This window comes from Musca vetustissima, unplaced genomic scaffold (genome assembly GCF_032173495.1).
Source record: "Musca vetustissima isolate MV318-11 ecotype Yass unplaced genomic scaffold, APGP_CSIRO_Mvet_v1 utg37970, whole genome shotgun sequence".
Classification (NCBI taxonomy): Eukaryota; Metazoa; Arthropoda; class Insecta; order Diptera; family Muscidae; genus Musca; species Musca vetustissima.
The window spans coordinates 91017-111142 of NW_026874251.1; the positions used below are offsets into that span (position 1 = coordinate 91017).

The following is a 20126-nucleotide window of genomic DNA, read 5'->3' on the forward strand; positions in this document are numbered from 1 at the left end:
ACCAATATTTCGCGGCGTTACAAATTTTTGGGGCTGCGCAAAGCTATAATACCCTGATAACATAGTTGTGTGGGGTATAATTAATATAAGTTGCCGATTGAACGATCCACTTCCCTGAATAAAATTTCGTGATGTTGAAGTCTTTATTAAAGCCACCCACAGACAAAAAAAACTTAAACTCATGTCTAGATCGACTCAGCTAGCCGAGATATCCGATCATCGGTAGACTAAATTTGGGTCTTGAACCAATATTTCGGGGTGATACAATATATTGGGGCCACACTAAATTAGAACAACCTCACAAAATTATATTGCAGTATAAATTTTAACAAAGTGATTTACAAATTTAGGTTAATGAAATATATAATTTCATTATTTATTTACATCTCAGTATTATTCAATACCCATGTTTAGAAACTACACCATCAGGTTTAACATCACATGGTCTTACTAACTCCTGTCCCACAGAATGAAACCAAACATTACCAACTGGAAGAAAATAAAAATTAATATATTAGTTCCTTAAAAAACCTCAATATTTTGCATCTTACTCCATTTGGAACCCTTCAGTACAGGACAACCAGCATGAGATGTACGATAATCTGGCTCTAAGGATCTATGTAAATTATACCATACCAGTAAGCTGTGTTTAATCGGTGGCACTGCAAGGCGTAATTGAGGAAATGCTGTTGCACCACCCAAATCGACATCGCTGAGCTTTAAAACGAAAGAAAAGTCAACATTGCATAGCTGCTACATTGCTTGACAGACATTTGCTACACAACAAATATATATTTTTTCAAAATTTACATACATAAAACATGGCGGTTAAAATACGATTGCCACTTTGTGCATAGTCGTCTTCTGGACTCTAAAATGATTAAATGCGTCAATTGGATATATTTCAACAATACTAATAGAGCAGTATTACCTCTGAAAAATCATTGTGTGTTCCATAGTAGCCACCAATACCATAATTTGTTACCGTCATATTTTCGGTCATATCCATAGTTAAACCGGTGATGTCGGCCAAACGTTTTGAAATGTTAGCCATAACTGGCGTATCATAACCCAGCCGTGATCTTTTACTAATTCGCACTTCATTAGCCTTTGTATTATTGTTACTACCAATCGCAGATTTTCCAATTTGAGTTTTGGATGTTTCAATAATTTCCTTAACTTCACGATCATAAATCACATCATAATATACAGCTACAAAGGGATCTATATTTAATTCCTCCAGTTTCAGGGGGCCCAATAAATAATATGGTAAATTATTATTGCAATAACGACAGTATAATTTACTTCGTACTTGAGTAGTCTGTTCGAGTTCCCCATTACAAAGTTCTTCATAGAGTTGTTGGTCTTGGGATTTTTCTTTTTCATTTTCGCTTTTAATAAATCGTGTGCGTCTATTAAGCTTCACTTTAGCTTCAAATAGTTCTTGATTCTTTTGTCCTCTTTCATTTTCTGGTTCCATATAAAGAAGTCGTTCATTCACAGCAAATGCCAACTCAGGTTTTCCACCATAGAATAAAGCTGGGCCTAAAACTTCTATAATTTCCACAATACTGACATAGGGGAAAATACCATAGTTTAGAGCTTCACTGTTCTCATTTACATTATTGGCATCGTGTGTAATATAGTATTTATCCCGATTCGAACTTACTTCATTTTCTATTTGAGAAAATGATTTTTCAATAACTTCCGTCATATTTAACGCCTCCAATAACCACTCACTGGCCGCTAAATATTCTTTGGATTCATATAGACTTTTACCCAAAATGTAACAATTATATGCTGACATTTCGGAGCTATAATTTCGATCTTTTATATAGCCTCTAGTAAAATTTGTAATATCTAATTTATAAATCTGCTGCAGGCGTGACAACCCTCTAGCGGCTCCTCTCAAATCATCATCTGTTGGCAGGGTAACAGCATCTTCGGGTATTTTTGATGTTTCATTATAAACTAAAATGAAATAACTTTATTTTATTAGATTTCCATATCACTGTGTGGTACAGGGTATTATGTCTTTGTGCATATTTTTGTAACAGGGAAATGGAATCGAGATAGACCCATGGTCCCTTTTGAGAATATGCATAGAATCACTTTCTAAATCGATTTATGCATGTCCGTCTGTCCGTCCGTCCATGTATTTTTGTGATTTGGATGAAATTTGGTTACAAAATTTTGCACAGCACAGTACTGACTTCAATCCAGCTCGATGTCCGTGAAGTTTTATTAAAATCGAATCAGATTTAGATATATCTAACATATACAGTTTCATCCTATTTTATGTAAATAGTGCACCAAACTCCCAATTATTGTCCGATTGATACAAAATGTTGCACAACGTGTAGAAATAGGTCCATATTGATGTATAAGAATTTGTGTGGAAATCTGTTCAGATTTAGATATTGCTCCCATATATAGTTTAGTCCGATTTTATGTAAATGTAGCACCAAAGGGTCAAATTTTGGCCGAATGGAACAAAATTTTGTACAGGTTACTGAATTAGGTCCAGTTTGATGTCCGCGAAGTTTTGTTGAAATATCGTCTGATTTTATGTAAATGGTGCACCTATGAGCCTACGTCTGTTCGATATACACAAGATAAAATTGTTGACAGCTTTACATATAGCTCCACATACATTATTTTGATCCATTTTATACAAAAGAATACGATTGACATGCAATCTTTCATCGATTTCATGGGTTGTATCTATGTAGGTCACACGTTTAGTATCGCTCGATTCCATTTCAATGGTCATCTAAAGATTATATATCTGTTCTATCTACAGGATAGTGTATATATTCGCATGTCTTGTAAGCATTCAAAGTGGTGGGTACCATATAGTCGGCCCGTCTGACTTTTGAACTTTCCTTACTGTTTTATACTTCACCAAGGACAAATTCTGACCTAACCTGAAACACTTGAGAAATGTCTTCGGTTGTGATAATGACAATGCAAACTTATGGGTACATAACTGATACTTGCAGATTCGTTACACGTTATAATGAACGGAGGGATTGCAACTACATACAGTACATGAGTTCTACATTTAGTTTCGATTAATGCCCTACTCACTTCTAATAAAGTCTTTATCATTAATAAAACTTGAGAACTAAGCCTGAGAAATGTTTACAGTCGTCAAAGTATGAACAAGGCTTCTTTGGAATACCGTCGAAACCCTGCAACCTATACAACATACCGGAAGCCAATTAGCTATATAAATAAAGAGAATTGTCCATTTCGGAGTGAGGATCAGCGAAAAGCATTGCGAAATGCATCCAGAAAAAGAAGCAGTTTGCTTCGGTTTATGGGATGGTGGCATAATTGGACCAAACATCTTCAAAGACCCTGTGAATCGCAACATAATTGTAAATTCCAATCTTGGACTACGCGGATGGACCATTTGAGGTGCAGTTGCGGTTAAACTTTGTGTGAAATAATGTACAAACATTAAATTATATGGACCGTACTATCGATTCAAATAAATATTTCATGGATGTTTTTAATTTACGTGTTTGATTTTTTTAAATCTAATATCTCTTAAAAAAATCGCCCGTTATATACTAACACTTTACTTTTGGCAATCGAAGAACCGACCGGGACGGACTTTTTTTTAAATTGGCACAACACTATGATAAAGTGAAGCCAGTAGAAACAGAAATATCAAAACTACCCACACACATGTGGTAAAATTGGAGCAGAACCTAGAACATACCAAAAATAACGCGTGATGTTTGTATAGAGACCTGGTAGAAACATGGACTTATATTATTCTGTGAAACATTGGTTTACCTACAAAGGTTTCGAAATGATGAATAACAGCCGTAAATACCTATGCAGGACATTAATACGGGAGCTATACTCAAAAATGGACCGATATTTATAACTTGTTACACCCTCAACCATAAGATGTATTATATATATATATATATATATATATATGAAATTAGTCATAAAGTTTGCAATATTCACTGGAGACCCCATAAACTATATATATATATATATATATATATATATATATTCTTGAATTATATTTAATTTTTATATGAAATTGAATTCGAGTTAATAAAAGCATGGCATTTTTACCAAAAATAATTTCATTGAAAAATATATGGTAATCACCGGAAGGTAGAACTTTTGTTGATTTATATAAATAAAAAATTAATATGTAACTGAGAGTCAACAGAATAATTTATGTTCATTTACGAGTCCATTACAAATCGAAGAAACAACAGAAGTAGGTCCTAGTAAACTTGGTGGACATAACCCAATGAATGTATATATAATTGTATTACCATACCTTCTACTTCTAGTATGTCTATCAATGTATATATAATTGTATTACCACTCCTTCTTCTTCTAGTATGTCTATCAAATATGACATTTTTTCTCTTATCTTGCATTTTCTTTTCTAGAAATAACAACTTCGAACAGTTATGTATTGTTCGAATTACCAGACACGTTTCTATATTTGATAAGACTTGCAATCTGTTTCGATTCTATAACAATATCTATTTACCTTTAATATTTTTATATTTACAATTTCACTAACCATATATTTACCTTTTAAACTTTCAATTTGTTGTGTCAACTTTAAAGCCTCCTGCCAATCTGCGGCAATTCTATTAATGGTCTTGAACACATTCACAGGATATTCATAATACAATTCCATTGAATTATTATTCACTTTGTTATATTCCATAGCCAGCTCATCAATTAAACTAAATAAAAACATTGTAATTAAAATTCAAATATTTATTTATTTAATCAACTTAATCAACGCACACACACGCACAATTATTTACCTATACAATCCACTTTTCAAACGCTCTACTTCATCAATATGTTCAATTAATGCCCAATGATAATGATTTTCCACCATCAGTAGTGTTTCCAAACCCGAAATTGATGTATAGTAATCATTGCATTTAATGTTGCCAACAGAAATGAAATAGAAAATTAAGCTTAAAATTCTTCTTCTCGACATTTCAACTAACTGCAGAATATTAAAGAGTTGGTTAGCATTTTCGAAAGTTCGTACTGCTTAAGGCAGTTACTTGAGATTTTACTATGAAAATATTTGTTTTGAATTGTTGAGACAAGTGCAGAAAATGTATGGAAGGTAGATAGAATGGTTTGCAATGTTTTCTATTTATCTAAGCAAATTATTCAAATGAAAATATATAATAATTGGAAATTTTGAAATGTGTTTATTTAAATTTGTTGCTATTGCAAAAATTAAATGCATTGTCAGAGTTTATAAATTGCTTCTTAAATAATTTTAATGTGAACTTATACTTTTAATGCAAAACTATGTTATTAGGCGGGGCCGACCACGGACTTTCAAAGCTATAAATTAACTTTCTAATGTGCACAAAAAAATTGTTTTTCAATATTACCGATTAAACTATAATGATTATTTTTGCCTAAAAACATGGTAGTTAGCAGCACCAGATTCAAGCATCTCGATATACATGCCCCACCTGGATTTCTCCTGATTAAACAACGAGAAATCATGTTGTGATAGACGGAAGACATTAATCTAGTGTATTAGATCGAGGAGCGATCTCCTCGATCGAGGAGCGAATATCGATTCAGACCACTACCATGTAGCCGAGGTTCGCACTCGTGTTAATGTTGCAGCAAAGGTGTGATCTAATGTAACACGGAAACTCGACGTCGAAAAGCTGCAAACACAACAGGTAGCCGAGGCCTACTCCGCTCAACTTACCCACCAGCTTGACGAAATCACTTCTTGTCCCGATAATAGTAAAGAAGCACAATGGCAAAGAATTGCTCACTCCCTACATACTGCAGCAAAAGCAACATTTGGGTACCAAAAACCACCTCCAAGAAACCTATGGTACGATCAGGAGTGTCGTAATGCTACTGATGTGAAAAAGGAAGCGTATAGGGCAACCTTGCAGACAGTAGCAACACGTAATGTGATGAAGAATTACAGGGAGAAAAGGAGAGAGGAAAAACGTGTTTTCAGAAAGAAGAAGAAAGAACAAGAAAAACGCGAACGTGAGCAAATCGAGATGTACAGGAGTCAGAATGAAGTCCGGAAATTTTACCAACGAGTAAAACACCAAACCGAAGGTTTTGGTGCATGCACATCCTCCTGTAGAGATGAAGAAGGGAACCTATGGACAGATACAGACAGCGTGTTGAGGATCTGGAAGGATCATTTTGAAAAACTTCTGGTATCAAGTAGTGGCAGTGAAGAAGAAACCCCAGAACGAATAAGAGATGGTGGTATAGAGTGTATAAGTGTAAGATGGTATAGAGTGAGGTCATAAAATCAATTAATCGGCTCAAGAACAATAAAGCAGCATGAGCCGATGGGTTACCAGCCGAACTATTGCAGACTGGTGGTCAGATGCTGGTAAGGAGCATGCACCAGCTGATTAGTACAATTTGGCTCGATGAATGCATGCCCAATGATTGGAACCTCAGCGTCCTGTGTCCCGTGCACAAAAAAGGAGACAAGACGATATGTGCCAACTATAGAAGAATTAGCCTTCTTCCCATGGCATATAAAGTGTTATCCAGCGTGCTGTGTGAACGATTGAAGCCAAAAGCCATATCTGCAAAATTAATACGGCTATGTGGGCTAACTGTGGCACGAGGTCAGCAGTTAAAGTAGGAAAGGACCTATCGGAGCCCTTCAATACCGAACGAGGATTCAGACAAGGTGACAGTTTGTCGGGTGATCTTTTTAACATCCTACTGGAAAAGGTCATACGAGACGCAAAGGTGAACAGAAATGACACTCTGTACACCAAACAACACATGTTACTCGCCTACTCCGATGACATCGATATAATGGGTCGAACATTGCTAGCGGTAACAGCCACCTTTGAACAAATTGAGAAGGTGTCTGCCAAAGTGGGTCTGGCAGTAAACGGCGGATCTACTGTGGAATTTGAGAACTACAGCTTCGAGGATTGCGATGGTCAACAGATGCTACTATGGTCTAAGTAAGCAGTTTAGAAATAAGGCCACCTCCCGTCAGACCAAACTCAAACTTTACAAGACGCTGATACTACCCGTGCTGTTATATGGATCTCAAGCATGGGTACTTAGGCAAGCAGATGAGGCAGCTCTTGAAGTGTTTGAAAGAAAAATTCTCCGAAAGATATATGGGCCGATCTGCGTCGACGGTGAATATCGGCGTCGTATGAACCACGAGCTTTACAATTTATACTCGGACATTGACATAGTCTGTCGCATTAAGCTGCTACGACTACAGTGGCTAGGCCATGCTTTACGAATGAAGGAGAATGCCCCAGCTTAAAAGGCATATAAATGATGGTTCCCGTAGAAGGGGAAGGCCACGAATTAGTTGGAAAGACCAAGTAGAAAACAACATTTTAAACGTGGCCTTCTAAATTGGTGGACATGTGCACTAGCTTTGATCCATTTCCGTATCGAATATCAAAATAATAAAGTTAAAAAGTGTCTGTCGTTGCTGCCGACTGATATATACCCTCAGCCTATGGTTTACAGAGGTCTTCGTAATTAAACACATGATTTATTATCCGCTTTATATAAGGTATGTTTTTATCAAATATATTTCAGATTTAACGTTGAACAAATCAGGTAATCAATTTGCTTGAATTTAATAAATTTTACAAGTTTATAAAATTTTGACCCTTTCTGGTTTAGGAATTGATCTAGCCTTTGTGAAGATTATATAATCGACTAATATTGAATTTATAAATATTGAAATGTTTAACCTTTTGTGGGAGAGGTACCACAAAGAGTGCACAATAAGTCCCATATTCGGACTTGATCTTGGTTTGGTAAAGATAATAGGTTGTGAAAGTTTGGTTCAAATAGGGAATTACATTTGCCTCAAATTGGATTTATGATTATTGAAAACTTTGACCATTTGTGGGGGAGGTACCAGAAGAAGTGGACTAATGGGTCCCATCTTCTTCATCTAGGTTTGGTAAAGATAATAGGTTGTGAATGACAGGATTTTTTTAAATAAGTTTAGTTTTGCAGCAGAAAAATCTCAATTCCGTTAGAATTCTCCAAATTTCCACATACATAAGAGGAATATAACAAAAATTTAGATGAAATCATAATAACACTGGTGGAGAATATGATGATTTTTCCTTATAAGTGCAAAATAATTGAGTTGTTTTTTATATTAATTATGACCGGCGCGGCCCTCGGTTTTTTTGTAACACAAATTCAGATTTAGCAAAAGGAGATTTTGGAAAGTCGGCATATTTTTTTAAATAAAGGGGGATGCGGAAAGGGCAACCACCAAGTTCCAAAATTACTTCTTAAAAATTGGAATTATTTTACAGATTTTAAAGAAATTGAAATGCCTACGAAAAAAAAATCTTTCGGTTTGCACATCTTCCAAAAATTCCTATATCTTTATAGATACGTTTAATATTTGTAAAATTGTATGATCGTTTTTCACAATATGAATGTAGTTGTTTGAAAGATTAATTTCTGGGACTCAGGTATATTGAATTTTTGGGTGTACTCTCCAAACATATTTTTCAGAAATCTGTATTGTCATACTTTACAAGGCGATGCCTTTCCTTTCACACAATACACTTGCCTCAATGCCCACATTAACTCTATACTTTAGTTATTATACCCTACACAACTATGTTGTCAGGGTATTATAGCTTTGTGCAGCCCCAAAAGTTTGTAACGCCGCGAAATATTGGTCCACCCACCTTTAAGTATACCGACATTTTCGACTAGCTGAGTCGATCTAACATGTGTGTTGTCCGTCCGTTCGTCTGTCCATTATAATTTGTAAACACGATACAGGCCACATTTATGGAACAATCTTCGCGAAATTTTGCATAAATTATGAAGACCCCTATTGTTTTTGGGAAAAACGGTAAAGAACTTAGGGGATAAAACATGCTAAATATTTGTCGGTTTTTCTGGTCGCTCCAGAGGCCGCAATAATGGCCCGAACATCGTTGATAAAGATCGGTCAATATTTAGCGGGTCAAATGGACCCTGACTTTTGTGTGAAAAATGACAAAATTCGTATTCTATAGCGCATATATTTACCCCTGAAGGACATAGACTGAAAGTTGATATTATATCCAAGAGGAGTGGTTGACTTTTAAATTAATACCAATTATATTGTTGCATGTGCTCGGATGTGGGAGTTACACCTAAATATTTACAGGTATCTCCGTCTTCGTATATTATTTATTAACCCATTATTACTTTAGAGAGCTGAACTATAGCGCTGATCGCTTTGAAATGTTCCATGAGGTTCCAGTTATGGTCAAGGACAACGCCTATAATTTTCGGCGATGATCAGATAATAATTTTGGAATGAAGTGGACCGAAAATTTAATTTTTTGTGTTATTTTATGTCTATTGACCACAAATGAAAGCCGAACATCACAACACAACCCACGGTGAAGGGCGACAATAGCTGCCTGAATTTCGTAATTTCGGAAAATATACACAATTTAGTTCCATGTAGGGCATCATTGCCCACATTAACTCTATACTTTAGTTGGTTTCAATATATCTAAAGATGTCCGTAACGTGAGCTATAGGTTCCTGAGCCCTCATCAAGGCATCTTTGTGATGTCAGTCCCTGAAAACTGGCATACATATACCTTTTTGATATAGCCCCATAAATGGTTAGCTGTATTTTAAGATTTGAACCGTATTTTCGGAATTTTGTGGATTTTACCATTGAATTTTCGAAACAGGTTCACCAGTTTATCTACCTGAGTGTCTTATTGTTTTTACTTGTTAAAAAATATATTTCCTTTTACTTTTTAAAGTGACTTATTATAATTATTATTTTATTTTGTTTCTACCAAAGACTGGAACTGATCATAGTAGCCCAAAATATCCTGAGTCACTTAAACCTATCAAATTTGGACGAATTCGACTATTTGATACATTTCACCACTTCACGGCCGAGGCCGACCATATTTTAACCTTCTCATCTCTCTTAACCAGAACATTTAATCATAAGCTTCGAATTTTATTAGCTTTCACACAAATGTCTTGCGTTATTTATATTTCATTATATTTCCTCCAGTAGTATCCATATACGCCATAGAATGCAAATTTTGCCATTTTTCACACAAAAGTCTGGGTCCATTTGAACCGTTAAATATTGACCGACTATAATAGAAAGAGCCATGTTCCTATAGCGTGTTTACTAATTATATTGGACAGACGGACGATAGAACACATGTGGCTAGATCGTGTCAGCTAGTCGAGATATGACGATCGGTATACCAAAATGTGGGTGTAGGACCAACATTTCGCGGCGTTACAAAACCTTAATACCTTTATGACATAGTTGTGGAATGACACCACAAAACTGGGGCAACTTTAAATTATCTAGAGGTTATCAAATAAAGGCAACCAATTAATTCAAAACATTCGATGAATATAATTAAATATATTAAAATATTTCGAAAATTGCTTCAGTACAAAGCAATCAGATAAAATATATTAGAAAAAAGCTTAAAAACATATTATAGCCCATAGTGACAAAAAAATCAGAACCAAAACATTGTCGATATACTTCTAAGAAACGAAAGAAAAAAGCAAAACAAAAGTACATAATTGAAAACAAACCTTATCTCCGAACTATAAATGGAACTTAAAATAATGGTATGTGCCGGCAAATATTACACACCAACAAATACTAGTTGGTGACGACCCAATAAACAAACAAATAAAGTTTCCATTTTGGCGTTGAGTGTTCAAACAAAAAATTATTGATTATAGCCGACGACATGTCTTCAAAATTGCCACGCAGTCGAACATCACCGGTACTGATAACAATTCAACGTTGGCACCTGTCTTCGATAATGGCCAATGCCGGTGATCGCTGACAATTGGGAAAGTAGTATGAAAATTCGTAACTAAGGTGGAGCATCGTCGCACAAACAAATAGTGGAGTAGCTTAGTTATTAAGTTCATGTCGTTAAAATGAGTCACGGGCGGTGTCGAGTTCCTAAATGTTTTCTAATAGTTTTATTGCTGAATGTGACAATCGTTTGTTCACATGAAGAACCCCAAGAACGAAGTATTTCCACTTCAATAGCGGGAATGGAACAGTTGTTGATGTCCGAGAAAATTCTAATCGACACTGTTGAGAAATATGCCGACGAATTACAGGCGAAAGTGAATGCGTTGAAAAAGTGAGAGTAATTTGTTTGTTTATTTTGAGAAAATATAAATGCTTATAATTAGTGATAAAATCAAAAACGAAAATTATAAATCAATAAACAAATAATCAATCATTTTAAACTAAAGCTGGTATAAGATTCAAAAGAATTAATTCCATCATTTGTGAATAAAAAGTTAAAGAAATATATTTATCTTTGTTCTGAAGAAAGGGGATTATTCAGATTATTATTATATAAAATCCTCATATTTGAAGTCAGCCAATATAAAAAATATATTTTGGAGAATATATGGATGAGTAAATTAATGTCTATAAATACTAACTAGCAAATGTGACTACGTGAAATCCTAGAGTTTTAGATATGGGTATTTATCAGTAAGAATATAAAAAAACTAGACATGTCACTCATTTATATCTATTGGGAATTTTGTTATAGATAACATGACAAATGAACTGAAGAAATTAGATTGATAATAAGTGAAAACAGGACCAAGTGTTTATACCCAGGGAGGTACCAGAAGGAGTGGATAATTGGTTGTGTAAAGTTTGGTTAATTTCGGGCATTCTATCAGCCTGATATTTTATTTATAAATATTTAAAATTTAAAAATATTTAAAAATTTTTGGGGGAGGTACCAGAAGGAGTGGGCCGATATTCCCCATCTGTGGAGGGTATATACACGATACGGCAAGGATGTGCCTCATCGAAATACTGGTTTTATGTCCCATGTTTCTTGGACAAAATCCATTCCAGACAATTTGGAGTCGATTTACGAATGTGTGTCCGTCTATCTGGCTGGCTGGTGCACACGATAACTCTCGAAAGCAGTAACTTATTTTATCTAAACATTTCACATCGTAAAATTTCTTCCAAACTAAAATCATATTCGAATATGAGGAATATCGTTCCACTCCTTCTGGTACTACCCACTCAAAATAGTAAACATTTTGCTAAAAATTAATTTTATAATACCATACGAGCGGACAATACGATTTGAATCAAACTTTGCATTTGAATCTTTAGCAAGCCTAAATCAAGTCCGAAGATATGACCCATTGGTCTACTCCTTCTGCAACATGCCCCGCAAAGGGCCAAAATGTTCACTATTTATAAATCCAATATGAGGCCAATGGAGTGTCTGAATTGAACCAAAAATGGGATCCATTGGTCCACTATTTCCGGTACCTCCTCCACAAATGGTCAATAATTTTAAATCCAATATCAGGCGAATGCAATGTCCGATTTAAACACAATTTTTCACAAACTATTATCTTAACGAAGCCACGATCAAGTCCGAATGTGGCACCAGTAGGTCTTCTTCTTCTGGTATCTCACCCACAAAGGGTCAATATTTCATAAACATTAAAATTTAATTTTAAGCGAATGGAATAACCAATTCGATCAACATTCAACCCGATACCTCTTAGATAAAAACATATACCTGATATAAAACGAATAATAAAACTTGTGTGTAATTCCGAAGATTTCCACAAACCATAGCTGAGGGTATATGTCTGTCGGCTACACCTACTGACACTTTTTACTTGTTTTATAATTTTTGATAGTAAAAATGATTCAAACGATCATCGCCATTACAGGCATATTGGGTGTACCAGGTGTCTCCAGAGACAAAATATAGAATACAAGTCCATTATTTACTTTTCACAAACCTAAGAGGAGAACACATTTATGTAGGTCTCTTATAATACATCTTCAATGTCAGATATTTATTAGGTATATTTTAAAATATCTTCAAAATCTGATATTTTATAGGAAGAATGGTCTTCCACAGAAAGAAGGCCTTCCTTCCGTCTTCAGTGGACCGAAATGCTTCTTAAGGTCTTCTGTAGACAGTGAAACTTCATTAAATATTTTATATATTGACAGATGATATTGCCAATATATAAAATTCTATACTGAACGTGTCCCTTTTACAGGTACATATGGAGAACCCATCCTATAAGAGTCTTCCATAGGCAAAAGACCTTTAATTAGGTCTTCAATGGATTGAATAATTATTCTTATCTTTCATAGGCATCCTTCTGATCTTCTAAAGACAGAATAATTCGAGCATAAGACAGACAACACGAAGAAGGTATTTAGACAGAGTCCTTCTTCAGTTTTTTATACAGACACAAACATATCGAAAAGACCTTCATCTTCGGTACTTCCATAGACCAACAGACATTAGGGCGGGCCAATTTGCTTGGAGCCGAACAAATCGATTAAATCCAGCCCATAGGATGATTCTATGGGTAATTTTAAGCAACTTTGGTGAGGGACGCATAGGTCTAACTCGATTTTTGAGTCCGCACTTTAAAAAAAAAATTCCTATAACATCAATTTTATTCAAACTTCGATTTTTTTTATCTATTTTAAGCAACTATGGTGAAGGAACCATAGATCTATATCAATTTTCGAGTCTCCCACTTTTCAAAAAATGATTTTCCCATAACATTTTGATTCAAAATTCGATTTTTATCAATTTTACCGAAAAACTTGTAATTTTTCTCAGAAAATAGACGAAAAATAGTTAAAATATGTATGAAACGCCATCGGCGGTGGTCAAAGATAAAAATAAAGATCAGAAATGAATTTCTCGACCACAAAAACGATGAATAAAAATTCTAATTTGGAATCAGCATGATGCTATAGGGAAATATATTCAATAGAAATATATTTCTTCTCATATATATACAAACAGAATACCCATATTCTGTAGTCAGAAGACCTACTTTGAGACATAACACATTTGTTTCTGAATTCTACATAGACTATCTTACTTCTATAAACATATATTCTAAATACAGAAAAACTCCTATAGATCGTCAAAAGACAGACAAAATGGAGAAGATATTAAGACAGAAACCGAATAAGGCCTTCCTTAATTTTCTTAACAAACTAATCATGTACGGACTACTATCTTCATATGAAAAAGACCTATTTCTCTACTGACGAAATACCATTTACAGATCTTTTATAGATACATTTTCTTTGTGTTTTCTACACATTTTCTACAAACCATATTTGAAATATCTAAAAACGATCATCTAGAAGCAGAAACAGAAAAATTTATTGAAGTATACTTCAATCATATCATGATTGTCATATCGCGCATTTGCAGCAAGAGAGGCATAACTCAAAAAACGGGAGTTAATGATGCACGATTGTTCGCTATAATAGATGTTGTGCCCCTTCCCCCCTAAATGAAATCCTGTGTACGTTGCTGGAACTCATGTTGTATAAAAATGTATATGAATATCTCTTACACACTCTAATTGTGAAGCTGTAGAAGTTCCTCTTCCCATATAAATTGTGAGTAAATTGAAAACCTAAAACGCATTTTCAGCAAAATCGATTTTTTTAGTTATGCCTGTCTTGCAGCAAATGAGCGATATCATAAAATCACTTCCGTATCTTTTATGGAAATTATCTTCTTATTTATTAGTATTTTTCCTCGTTTTGCAGTTAAATTTAATAAAATATTTTATTACTGATTATGTATTCCATTTATTTATGTTTTTCTTTTAGTTTAGTAAACGACTTAAGGAAGGAAAATGATAAAGGTATACAAAATCCTGAAACGTATCTTCACAATCCTCTAAATGGATTTTCGCTAATACGTCGTATGTATTATGAATGGAACAATATTGAAATGTATATGGAGAAACCAGTTGGTGAATGTAAGTCAAATGCATGATATTAGATAAGATGTACAACATATCTGCAATAAATTCGAACATATTTCTCTGCAGCTCATATAGAGGTAATACGATCATATCGACCTGAAATGCCAACATCGAATGATATAACTGAAGCTTCAGAGGCCATACATCGTCTGCAGACCACATATGATATGCGCATCGATGATGTTGTCAAGGGTATATTGAACGGGAAGCAATATAAGTGAGAACCATTTAAAATTGTATTTTTTATCAAAATTAATAAAATTATTAAAATTCTATTATATCTCCTTGACAGTGCAAAATTAAGTTCAGTGGATTGCTATTTTATGGGCCTGCATTTGGTTTCAAAGAAAAACTTTTACCTCGCTGGATTTTGGCTGTACAATGCCATTGAAAACTATAAGAATACAGATTATTATAAAATCATTGATTATGGTCGGGATAAACCGAACGCGTTGTATGCTGATGTTTTAGCCAAACAAGGTAAGTGAGGGATAGCTATCCCGAAGCAGGAGTTTTAAGGATTCACCTTGTCGTTGTTTTTGTAGTTCGTTTCAATGATGCATCATCGGTAAGTTTATTAAATTATGAGGAATTATAAAAAAATGAAACATAGGAATAACTTCTTCATAGGAATGACTTCCATACTGAAATATTTTTTTGATGAGAGATGAGATATTTTAGAATTATTTTTGTTGAATTTTCAGACCTGAAGAGCGAATAATTATGATTTTTGGATTGGATTTCTTAAGGAATAATTTTTCAAGGGCTATCCAAGATGAATATTTTTTCAAGGGCTATACAAGGCGTGGATTTTTTAAAGAATAGTTTTTCAAGGGCTATACAAGGCGTGGATTCTTTCAAGAATATTTTTCCAAGGGCTATACAAGGCGTGGATTCTTTCAAGAATATTTTTCCAAGGGCTATACAAGGCGTGGATTCTTTCAAGAATATTTTTTCAAGGGCTATACAAGGGCTATACAAGGCGTGGATTCTTTAAAGAATATTTTTTCAAGGGCTATACAAGGCGTGGATTCTTTAAAGAATATTTTTTCAAGGGCTATACAAGGCGTGGATTTTTTAAAGAATAGTTTTTCAAGGGCTATACAAGGCGTGGATTCTTTAAAGAATATTTTTTCAAGGGCTATACAAGGCGTGGATTCTTTAAAGAATATTTTTTCAAGGGCTATACAAGGCGTGGATTCATTAAAGAATATTTTTTCAAGGGCTATACAAGGCGTGGATTTTTTAAAGAATATTTTTTCAAGGGCTATACAAGGCGTGGATTCTTTAAAGAATATTTTTTCAAGGGCTATACAAGGCGTGGATTCTTTAAAGAATATTTTTTCAAGGGCTATACAAGGCGTGGATTCATTAAAGAATATTTTTTCAAGGGCTATACAAGGCGTGGATTCTTTAAAGAATATTTTTTCAAGGGCTATACAAGGCGTGGATTTTTTAAAGAATATTTTTTCAAGGGCTATACAAGGCGTGGATTTTTTAAAGAATATTTTTTCAAGGGCTATACAAGGCGTGGATTTTTTAAAGAATATTTTTTCAAGGGCTATACAAGGCGTGGATTCATTAAAGAATATTTTTTCAAGGGCTATACAAGGCGTGGATTCTTTAAAGAATATTTTTTCAAGGGCTATACAAGGCGTGGATTCTTTAAAGAATATTTTTTCAAGGGCTATACAAGGCGTGGATTTTTTAAAGAATATTTTTCAAGGGCTATACAAGGCGTGGATTTTTTAAAGAATATTTTTTCAAGGGCTATACAAGGCGTGGATTTTTTAAAGAATATTTTTTCAAGGGCTATACAAGGCGTGGATTCTTTAAAGAATATTTTTCAAGGGCCAACTGAGGCGTGGATTTATTAAAGAATATTTTTCAAGGGCCAACTGAGGCGTGGATTTATTAAAGAATATTTTTCAAGGGCCAAAGGCGTGGATTTATTAAAGAATATTTTTTCAAGGGCTATACAAGGCGTGGATTTTTAAAGAATATTTTTTCAAGGGCCAGATTTTTAAAGAATATTTTTTCAAGGGCTATACAAGGCCTGGACTTATTAAAAGAATATTTTTTCAAGGGCTATACAAGGCGTGGATTTTTAAAGAATATTTTTTCAAGGGCTAACAAGGCGTGGATTTTTAAAGAATATTTTTTCAAGGGCTATACAAGGCCTGGACTTATTAAAGAATATTTTTTCAAGGGCTATACAAGGCCTGGACTTATTAAAGAATATTTTTCAAGGGCTATCTGAGGCGTGGATTTATTAAAGAATATTTTTCAAGGGCCAACTGAGGCGTGGATTTATTAAAGAATATTTTTCAAGGGCTAACTGAGGCGTGGATTTATTAAAGAATATTTTTCAAGGGCCAACTGAGGCGTGGATTTAAAAAAGAATATTTTTCAAGGGCCAAAAAGGCGTGGATTTTTAAAGAATATTCTTTCATGGATTTTTTAAAGAATATTTTTTCAAGGACTATACAAGGCGTGGATTTTTAAAGAATATTTTTTCAAGGGCCAACTGAGGCGTGGATTTATTAAAGAATATTTTTCAAGGGCCAACTGAGGCGTGGATTTATTAAAGAATATTTTTTCAAGGGCCAACAAGGCGTGGATTTTTTAAAGACTATTTTTAGGGCTATACAAGGCGTGGATTTTTAAAGAATATTTTTTGAAGGCTATACAAGGCGTGGATTTTTTAAAGAATATTTTTTCAAGGGCTATACAAGGCGTGGATTTTTTAAAGAATATTTTTTCAAGGGCTATACAAGGCGTGGATTTTTTAAAGAATATTTTTTCAAGGGCTATACAAGGCGTGGATTTTTTAAAGAATATTTTTCAAGGGCTATACAAGGCGTGGATTTTTTAAAGAATATTTTTTCAAGGGCTATACAAGGCGTGGATTTTTTAAAGAATATTTTTGGGAGGCTATACCAAGGCGTGGATTTTTTAAAGAATATTTTTGGGAGACCCTAACAAGGCGTGGATTTTTAAAAGAATATTTTTTCGAAGGGCTATACAAGGCGTTGATTTTTTAAAGAATATTTTTTCAAGGGCTATACAAGGCGTGGATTTTTTAAAGAATATTTTTTCAAGGGCTATACAAGGCGTGGATTTTTTAAAGAATATTTTTTCAAGGGCTATACAAGGCGTGGATTTTTTAAAGAATATTTTTTCAAGGGCTATACAAGGCGTGGATTTTTTAAAGAATATTTTTTCAAGGGCTATACAAGGCGTGGATTTTTTAAAGAATATTTTTTCAAGGGCTATACAAGGCGTGGATTTTTTAAAGAATATTTTTTCAAGGGCTATACAAGGCGTGGATTTTTTAAAGAATATTTTTTCAAGGGCTATACAAGGCGTGGATTTTTTAAAGAATATTTTTTCAAGGGCTATACAAGGCGTGGATTTTTTAAAGAATATTTTTCAAGGGCTATACAAGGCGTGGATTTTTTAAAGAATATTTTTTCAAGGGCTATACAAGGCGTGGATTTTTTAAAGAATATTTTTTTATACAAGATTCTTTAAAGAATATTTTTTCAAGGGCTATACAAGGCGTGGATTCTTTAAAGAATATTTTTTCAAGGGCTATACAAGGCGTGGATTCTTTAAAGAATATTTTTTCAAGGGCTATACAAGGCGTGGATTCTTTCAAGAATATTTTTCCAAGGGCTATACAAGGCGTGGATTCTTTAAAGAATATTTTTTCAAGGGCTATACAAGGCGTGGATTCTTTCAAGAATATTTTTCCAAGGGCTATACAAGGCGTGGATTCTTTCAAGAATATTTTTCCAAGGGCTATACAAGATTCTTTCAAGAATATTTTTCCAAGGGCTATACAAGGCGTGGATTCTTTCAAGAATATTTTTCCAAGGCCTTTACAAGGCGTGGATTCTTTCAAGAATTTTTTTCCAAGGCCTTTACAAGGCGTGGATTCTTTCAAGAATATTTTTCCAAGGGCTATACCTAAGTCAAATAAACTAAATAAATATTCTCTCTCTTTTTGTAGGTTACTAAACCCAATCCCAGTGCCTATGAACTGGGATGTCGGGGCCTTTATGACAACAAACCATCTCAGCTGTATTGTATCTATAATACAACAACATCGGCCTTTTTACGCATCGCTCCATTAAAAATGGAAATATTACGATTAGAACCATATATGGTGCTGTTCCATGATATAATATCGGATCAAGAAATTCTCGATTTACAAACATTGGCAAGACCGAATCTCAAACGTGCAACTGTTTACAGTAAATCCGAATCGAAATCTGTAGTTGCCGATAAGAGAACATCGAAATTTTCATGGTTCCAGGATAATACTTCGAATACCACGATACGTTTAAATCAACGCATTCGCGATATGACCGGTTTCGATATACAAGGATCGGAAATGTTGCAAGTAATGAATTATGGTCTGGGCGGACATTATGATACGCATTTCGATTTCTTTAATGTTTCCGATGTAAGTAATACTAAGTATATTTGCCTGTCCATATAATTGAGATTAAAAAAATATTTGCAGACATCTGAAGTTGTACAGCTAAATGGTAATCGCATTGCAACGGTTTTATTTTATGTGAGTATATTTTCGAAGATCTTTAGGTTTTATATTATAATTTAACTATTTTTTATTACCAGATGTCCGATGTGGAGCAAGGTGGTGCCACAGTCTTTCCCAATATCAAAACAGCAGTTTTTCCTCGCAAGGGCACCGCTGTCATGTGGTATAATCTGAACAACAAAGTTGAAGGTGATTGGCTTACCCTACATGCAGCATGTCCGGTCATTGTTGGTTCGAAGTGGGGTAAGATGAATGTCTTTTTCAATTTCAGAAATATCGTATTTAAATTCCGTTTTGCTTTTTCTTTCAGTTTGTAACAAATGGATACGATCTAAGGCCCAAATGTTCAGAAAACCTTGCTATAAGTAATTAATTTAAAAAATGTGATAATAAACGAATTTATATATTTTTTTTAAGTATATTTTTTCTATTGGAATAAATTTTTAAAAGCTTAAGATTTTAAAGTTATATCTTTCAGGAAGTTTCAGAGGCAGAAGCTTGGATTCTTTCAAGAAATTCCACAAAACGTGGATTTTTAAAGAATACTGTTAAGAAGGTCCCCAAAACTTTGATTTTTTAAAGAATATTCTAGTAAGGACTATCAAAGACGTTGGCTTTTTTAAGAATAGTTTTTCAAGGACTATCACACTCTAAGCTTATTAATTAATAGTATTTCAAGGTTTATCACAGG

The 20126-nt window shown here is 34.1% G+C and overlaps 2 protein-coding genes across 2 annotated transcripts; one reads left to right on the forward strand and one right to left on the reverse strand.

Annotated features, from left to right (window-relative positions):
- Nucleotides 1-397: 397 nt before the first annotated feature.
- LOC133332013 (prolyl 4-hydroxylase subunit alpha-1-like) lies at nt 398-5002 on the reverse strand. Its single transcript, XM_061540401.1, has 6 exons — nt 4821-5002; nt 4579-4736; nt 932-1971; nt 815-871; nt 552-717; nt 398-489 (listed from the first exon to the last, which is right to left on the reverse strand). Exons 1-6 carry the CDS (start codon nt 5000-5002, stop codon nt 398-400), a joined length of 1695 nt encoding a protein of 564 aa, XP_061396385.1.
- Nucleotides 5003-10781: 5779 nt separating this feature from the next.
- Nucleotides 10782-19804, forward strand: LOC133332024 (prolyl 4-hydroxylase subunit alpha-1-like). The gene is made up of 10 exons (XM_061540413.1): nt 10782-10869; nt 11060-11189; nt 14708-14859; nt 14932-15082; nt 15158-15345; nt 15411-15433; nt 18881-19336; nt 19397-19450; nt 19513-19678; nt 19746-19804. Exons 1-10 carry the CDS (start codon nt 10782-10784, stop codon nt 19802-19804), a joined length of 1467 nt encoding a protein of 488 aa, XP_061396397.1.
- The last annotated feature ends 322 nt before the right edge of the window (nt 19805-20126 follow it).